Source organism: Austrofundulus limnaeus, unplaced genomic scaffold, assembly GCF_001266775.1.
Source record: "Austrofundulus limnaeus strain Quisiro unplaced genomic scaffold, Austrofundulus_limnaeus-1.0 Scaffold48, whole genome shotgun sequence".
Lineage (NCBI taxonomy): Eukaryota > Metazoa > Chordata > Actinopteri > Cyprinodontiformes > Rivulidae > Austrofundulus > Austrofundulus limnaeus.
In genome coordinates, this window is record NW_013952450.1 from 1,585,870 (window position 1) to 1,594,049 (window position 8,180).

Here is an 8,180-nt window from a genome sequence, read left to right on the forward strand (position 1 = left end):
GATCTCGTAATTATGACATTTTATCTCATAATTATGAGATATTATCTCAAAATTACGAGAAAAGATCTCATAATTATGAGATATTATCTCAAAATTACGAGAAAAGATCTCGTAATTATGACATTTTATCTCATAATTATGAAATCTTATCTCATAATTACGAGATTAGGATCTCATAATTATGAGATCTTTTCTCGTAATTATGAGATAATATCTCATAATTATGAGATCCTGATCTCGTAATTTTGACATCTTATCTCATAATTATGAGATAATATCTCGTAATTATGAGATAAGGAGTCCTATTTTTTATTAGGTGAATGCAATGCTCTTCCATATAAATAAACTTTACTTGAAAGAAATAAAAAGTTGTTTATTGGGATAAAGGGAAGAAATGGTGTATCTGGTGGGAGGGGCTATAGATTAAAGATGCTACCCGACAGGCCAAGAAAGAGTGTTAGATAGAGGGTGAGCGTGTGTTTCAAGCACCTGGGGAAGAAAATTTAATTGAGAAAAGCTGATTTTTTTCTGACTTGTAAGTGGATTTTGTGAAGAATTGTTCTATTCACAGTTGGCAATGTTTGCTTGAAGAAGAAGCCCCTGACTGTAGAAGGCACCAAAGTGAATTAATAAAAATTGTTTCAATATGATTTGAGTTTTTGATTCTTTTGACTTTTCTGAGACGTGGACGAGTTATTCTTAGGAAAAATTAATCTCTAAATTTAATTTATTGCATTGATTAAATTCAAATTAAAATATCTCATGAACCAGTGGACCAATTTTAATGAAACTCTAGTAGTCATTAAGTGATGAACACTCAAAAAACAAATTTAATGGATTTAATTAAAAATTATGTCACCTGTTTCCACTCAGTTGACCTGAGTAAAAAGAATGCGTTTACTTTACATTTACTTAAAGAAAATGTGTTACCTTTACTCAGTTCAGTTGAGTGGAAACAGTTGACATACTGTATATTTTAAAATTAAATTCATCAAATCTTTTTTTTTTGAGTGAACAATTGAAGTTGATCTGATTTAAGATGACCACCACAGCCATTAAATCTTAGCAAGCACAAAAATGACTAACATTGTTGAGAACATATAAAAGCATAACAAACATATATAATCATTATTCTATCCCAGCTCTTGCAAACTGCATCAAGTTCTTTACATCTACAGATGGCAACTTTCAGAACGAGAGGATAAAWGATACTATAGGGATTAAAGCATGAGTGAGTCTTACCTCGAGGACTTTTCCTGTGATAAACTTTTGACACGCTTCACATTTGACCCCAAACTGAGTCTGGTAGTCCCTCTCGCAGTAGGGAACGCCATCTCTGAAGGATGAACAAGTAATAAGCCATGCAATCCCACACTTCCTGTTTTGAATGTTTTATTTCATGGGTTGTGGAAGAAAAAAAAAACAATGCAAGGGAAAAGTGAGAGAAAGGTATTTACTTGCTAATGTATTCTCCGTTCAAGACCCTACCGCAGGTTTTACATTTGAAGCAGCCGATGTGCCACTGACCCCCCAGAGCTAACAGAGCCTGGCCATTCTTTATGTCTCGGCCACAGCCGGCACAATCTGAAAGAAAAAAAAATCATACATATATTCATGTTTGAGTCATTGAGTATATGTGTAAACTAAATGCTTTATGTCTGACACCACAGACAGTAACAGTGCTGTTTCCTAATAAGCGGCTTTTCTGTACAATCCTGCAGACAGATCCTTTTAATCAGAGGCTTATTGAGTCTCAGTCCTCTGTTGATCTGTTATATCAGTAATCTTCAGATGGACTAAGTTAAAGTAGAGGCTGAGGCTGAGAATTTGTCACTGGTTTGAAAAAGTCTGTTGCCTAATTGTGGCCTACGGATCAAAATACAGACAAGTTCTACCCTTATTTTCTGTGAAAAACCACATTTTGTTTTGACAATGTTTGGTTTGTCACATATTTATGGTTTTGGCCAACATAATGTCAAGATTTTATTATTTTGTAAACAAATTTGAACTTTTCTTTAAAGATAAAGGAAAAATCTGAATTATGAAAAAAATGCAGACAGTTTAGGGACACTGACGTGACTCAAAAGCCAAAAATAAATAAATAAAACAAAACCAGACAGCTGACTCTAACTATGAGCCGGCCAGCGTCCAAGTCATAATCCACTGTCCTTAAGAGATCATGACCTTTCATCTATTAATGCATATTTTTATAGAAATATTAAATTAAATGTTCCTGTTTCGAGCGTGCACTCACTGCTGGGATGAGTGATTTGATGTGAAGGCGACGTGGGTTCATTGCAGCGCTGACAGAGGCAGGCTTTACCCCTGAAAGTCACACAATCCCCTGCAGGGAAAGGCCGCCTGGAGGGCAGAGAAATAAAGAGACATGAGCCACACAAAAAGTCTCTCTTTAGCTAAAAACAAGCAGAATATTCGGAATTACTTGCAAAGGGTGCACACAAAGCAAGCTGGGTGGTAGGACTTCCCCAGAACTGTCACCACCTCCCCCTCGACAAACTCGCCACAGTTGTTGCAAGGCGTGCCGTGGAGACGCTGGAAGTCCACGGGGCACAGGCAGTCCCCGTTCCTCATGAAGAAACCGCTGTGAGCCAAGTCACAGCCACACACTACACACACACACACGCGCACGCACGCGCACACACACACACACACACACACACACACACACACACACACACACACAGAACAGCAGAGAAGAACGAAGGATCGAGCATTAAGACGTTACACTGAAGTGATTTGGATAAAATGGACATTTTAAGCTGCAGTAGGGATGTTTAGCAAGAAAAAAAACACAAAGTTTTATGATAACATCTTTCCAGCTGTTAGGCATGAGGGTGAGCTAATACAGGAGTAGCAAACAGTGAATTTGATGAAATAATAGAGTTTATTCTGATTGAAAATATTACACTTTGTAATAAAAGTTTGAAATAATACAAAAAACAATACTTACAAGATTACATTCAGGTCTGGGAGAACATTCATTTTGTTTWGTCATAATCTGCCTTGATTTCCAATCTAAATATGGTCACAACTATTGATATATTACTATATATGCTAAGCACAAAAATAAGTACATTTGTGTTTGGAAGATTACATCTTTGTTGTAACAATGCTTCTTGGCAATAAATCTTRTGCTGTTAGAAAGCCTGTTAATTTCCCTGTTAAAGGGTGCCACATTTGAAAGGAACATGCATTTGTGGGGTGAGCAGTAGAGCTGAGGACGTGGGCTGCAACAATTTGCCAAATCTTCTCTGCCAAACASTTTATTTGGATGTTTTTATTGTCACTCGCACCTCCAGGTGCTGCCAATCAGGTGCCCGTTTTATATTAAAAGATTCATTGCAAAGAAGGATTGTTACAACAACAAAATAATTTACCAAACTAATTTCTTTACATTTTGCGTCACGTTTAAATTGATGATCACAACATTTAGCTAAAACTCAGAAAAGCATTGAACCCAAGACTGGTCAAGAAAYATTCAGATGAATAAGCAAGAAATCAAATCTATTAGCTGCTATTAGCATTTAGCTCTTAGCTGATGTTGATTTTCTTAAGTGTAAAAGTTGAAAATTTAGAGGAACATGTTTAAATTTTGAAAACAAGCCATTTTCAACGTTAGGCTTTTTATAAATGAGGTATTTTGTTTTGGCTAAGGGATATCACTGTCCTGTGCTTGCATTCTGCTTTTTATCAAGTTAGTAGATAGAAGATCAGTCAGATGAGCAGAGTTTGTTTCACTTCAAATAAAATGAAATAAGTGAAGCTGCAATTGCCACGAGTAAAGCATCTTCTTGCCTCATCAGGAAATCAAAAATACACAAAATCTTTTGTATCCATTGTTTCTTTTAATATATTCTAATATCTAATGAAGAAGGCAGTAAATTATTCTCCATCAGTTTGTCTGAAACTTTTGTGTTGGAGGCTAATATAATGATGATCTGAGCGACAGATTGTAAACAGGAAGTGTCRTTTTCTCTTGGCTTGTTTGGAGACATCTGATACAACCAAACTCACGTTGTCCTTTAGAGCCGGGCCAAAACCAGATTTACACCTGCTCTATTCTTGTCCCACCGTGACTCACTCACACTTTGATTTATTTGTTTTGTTTGAATCTGTCTATAGATTCCTAAAGACAGGATTTGTTTGACTTACATAAAAAAATACTTCACAAAGACATGGAGAGAAGACAAACACAAAAACTAATAATGATGTTTTCAGTGGTCTCATAATAAACTTTTGTTTTTGAATCAAATCAAAYAGTAATATTTCTGTTCGGAGCCATTCCCCTGCAGGCAGGTTTGTCTTTGCCCCTGAAAGTGTCTTTGTCTTTCTGCTTTAAACAGCACCACATTGTTGTCAGGAGGCAACAGCACAAGAAGCTTGTCAGGACTGATTAGTTGGACAATGGCCTGCTGGGAAAAAATGTCTGCTATGAAGCAGGGTAACTTCACAACAGCCCATTGTCCAACAAAGATGTTTTCTAATAAATCCATTTTGGATGACCATCATTGTATTTAGAAGAAAATAAGGCTAAAAAGGAACTTAAACAGTCATGTGGTGTTTGTTTTACTGCTTAGTTTGGTTAATTTAGCAGTAAGAATTTCAGCAAATATATATTTTTTTCATTTTGTTTTTTAGAGCTTTTGTTTATGAAGAGAACTGAATAATGCAAGCTTGGTAAGATTATATAACTTTTTGGTTTATTGTGAAATGTGATAATTAACTTCTCGTATCATCTGTGTTCTTTTCCTCTTGTATTGCTCATCTGATCAATTTGTAAAAATAGGGATGTTATGATCACATGACTACTCATTTCAAAAGGAGRCACATGTGAGACGTGAATTTTGCTATATTTCTAGTGATCTGTAGGCCTTCAGTGACTCTTTGGTGGAAGTTGAATGGAGATTTGATCAGATATTCCCAAATATTAATGTAATCAATGTTTGGCCAGAGTGTTGAGTCGACCTTACATCCACTTCTCAACTTCTTGACTGAAACTACACCACACACTGCTCCCGTGTCTCAGGGCTAAGTTTCGAGTAAATTAGGACGAAAATAAAAACGCTGATATGAGGGGCCGTATAGGCCCTAAAACATGTTGTCCCTATAGCTACAAATCACTTATCTGATTTTGACTCACCTTTGCAGGTGAAACACCTAACGTGGAAGTATCTGCTCTGGACTCGCAGCACCTCCCCTTTGCAGGACCCCCCACACCTGATGCACTGGATGATCTGCCTYCCTGCTGCTGGACCAGGCTGGCAGCCGTCCTGGGCCTGTAGCACTGGGGCAGAAAACATAAAATGTTAAAATGTTTCGCCACRGCCAACTGGAMTTGGAAAACACAAAGATGRCTACAACTCTGTCACTTTTAAGGTTTCCACATTGTGCACATTTGTTACTTAAAGCATTTGCTTTAATTGTTGGAGTCAACCTTGTCTGTCTGTTTGCAAACTTTTTCAGAAACCACCAAAAAGACTTTGTTGAAGCTCTAAAAATGTAAATCATTAAATGAAAATCTACAACTGATTCCCTTTTGAAGCCCTCACACTCCAAGATGGCTGCTACAGATAATCAAATTTATCAARCACAGAAACACCTACCACTCTGTCAACTTTACAGATATTTAGATAATATTTGGTGTAATTGAAGCTGAGAGTCATCCCAAGTGTTTACTCAGAGCACAAAGAAATTGTGCAAAATAAATGTTTAAAACTTTAACATGCATTATTATGGGCTACATGCATCCCTTTGATGAACAAATCTTAAACCAATGAAAAGCTTGTTGTCAAAGTGGCATGGGCCACATAAGTGTTAAACGTGTTGATTTTTATAAATTTCTGGTGATATATGTCTTTTTAAATCCAACAAAAACTGCATTTCAGTATTTTAATGCATGAATACTTGGAAAGAGACAGCATTTTCTTTGTAGAACAATCATTCCTCTGTAGATTTAACCTCTGTCTGCCTAAACTGCAAATAATAATAATAAAAAATAATAATAATATTAAAATAAACCATCAGAATTGCCCTCACAGTTTTTATATACTGTACATGTAAAAGAGAAAAAGAAACAAACTGGGCTCAGGTTTGAGTAGAATGACACAACAGACAGTAAAAAGATTTCTTTGCAGAAATTGAAAGAAAATGAAAGCTTTGTCACTTATGAGCAGTGGATCYAAATGTTTCATGCTGCTTTTGGGGATTATATGCATTTAAAAAATCAGCCTCGTTCTTTCTCTTTTTATCCCCTTCGTGCTCAAACTGCGGCAGAAGCAGTGGATGCCTGGACAATCTAATCAGTCCACTTGAACGGAGCGATTAGCTGCAGAGAGAGGGGAAAGAATGTGGCTCGTTGACAGAGAAGGGCTGGCCTCTGCACACAAACAGATGCGGGGGTGGGGTGGGGGGGTAATCTCCATACACCTTTAGCCACAGAAGAGTCTGCGCGTCTCGATGAACACACTSAAGAACGAGAGCTCAGCGACTGAGAATGCTACTGGAAACATCTCCCAGATAAAGCTGCGCTGACAGCCAGGAGGTTGTTCTCTGAAAAGGTTCAAGCTGAAACGTTTCCACAGTGGCACGGCCTGCAGAAAATCTGAGTTATTTACTTYGCAACAAGAACAGATTTGTTACCTTGGCAACAAAACATGCAACACATACTGGACTAAGAAACTGTTTTTCATCGAGGATAAAAGAATTTGAGCTCATTCTTTGGACATGCAGAGCTGCAGGGATGGTTTGAGTTAGAGGGAAAAAACATCATCAAACAGGTGATATGCATTGGAATGTAAAAAAAGAAAATAGTTAAGTTCAAGAAAATATAAAGCACTGACTAATGGTTAGTCTTTTTATGTGTCTTCTCAACCTGTGCCCCGTTTTGTTTTTGTTTAATAAATGGCATTTTGGGATTTCTGCCTTCCTGGGTCTATCCAACAAACATATGTCATAAAAAACATATATGTTTAGTATAAGTATAAATTTTATGTGTACCAAAACCTTTGTGGGGTTTAGAAAGTGTTTGTGCAAATAGGAATGTTTTTCACTTTTCCAAAGTGACATCATCTGAGCATTCTGTGGTCAAATCTGTAAAAATCATAACATTTAAATTCTGACGGTGCGRAAAAAAAGATGCAAAATATCAAAATGCTAACAGACTTGTGAAGTCCAACTTCCTGAGAATTATTTCATCTGCTGTGAAGTATAAGTCTGAGCTACAGCTCCAAAATAAATCTCAAATAAACTTCTTTCTCTTTTTATTCTTTGCAGTGTTTTGTTCATTTGTCTGTGTTGTACAAAATACTACAGCTGAAAGTTGAAGCACTCAAGTTCCAATCTCATTTTGGTGTATAATCTGACAATAATCTGACACTTTAACAGTCGCCCCTGAAATTCCTTAAAAGCTTTTTGAATTTTTGCATTTTTTGTAAGGGTGTCAAGTTAAAGGAACTGACGGAAGTTGTCTGACACTGGTTTTGAAAAAAAAAAAAGCCCCCAGCAGAGTCTGGAAACATCCAGAAACATTTAAAGGCAGAAGCAGCACTGTTTTTGCCAAGTGGTGGAGCACAGGTTGTTAGGGGGGCAAAGTCATGTAACACAGGAGGAGCATTAGGAAGTGGATAACAACAGTGATCAGTGCTCATGCATCTGAACACTTAATACACTGCAGACACTAAGGTTATATAACGACCTTAATAAAAATATAGACAAATACAACTTATAACTGACAGTATTCCACTAATTACAGACCAAACACAGACAAACTAGCCTTTTCTTYAAGAGTGCCTCAAATAGTTCCTTATAATAGAGGTTTGATGCCAACTCACAGTATGTAATTCCACTGCCACCAATCAGATATAATCCACACCTTTATTGCAGGGGTTCTCAAGCCATTTGGGTCCGGGGACCCCTTACAAGGGCGAAAAAAATCCCAGGGATCCCCTCATAAACCCCATGCTGTTTTAAAAGATGATTTATTGTCATTTCAACCCCTAAATGCCATGAGAATATGCATATATTTATTAAGTTTATTATGTTTGTTTTATTAGTTCATTGTTCTCCATGCATTTTTAAAAATAAAAACCAAATTAACATTTTAGTAAAAAAAATTGTGGACCCCCAAGATACCTCTCGCAGACACCTGGGGATCCAAGGAT

General features: G+C 36.8%; 1 protein-coding gene across 5 annotated transcripts in view; it reads right to left on the reverse strand.

Moving 5' to 3' along the window:
* The window catches only part of LOC106517398 (actin-binding LIM protein 1), a 26,299-nt gene that overhangs the window by 15,826 nt on the left and 2,293 nt on the right, over window positions 1–8,180 (reverse strand). For all 5 annotated transcript variants that reach the window (XM_014008215.1, XM_014008212.1, XM_014008211.1 and 2 more), the window contains exons 2-6: window positions 5,162–5,305; window positions 2,444–2,627; window positions 2,255–2,361; window positions 1,458–1,584; window positions 1,243–1,336 (exon numbers count right to left, since the gene is read on the reverse strand). In XM_014008215.1, coding sequence (XP_013863669.1) covers window positions 1,243–1,336; window positions 1,458–1,584; window positions 2,255–2,361; window positions 2,444–2,627; window positions 5,162–5,305 — 656 coding nt within the window. The remainder of the gene's footprint in view (window positions 1–1,242; window positions 1,337–1,457; window positions 1,585–2,254; window positions 2,362–2,443; window positions 2,628–5,161; window positions 5,306–8,180) is intronic.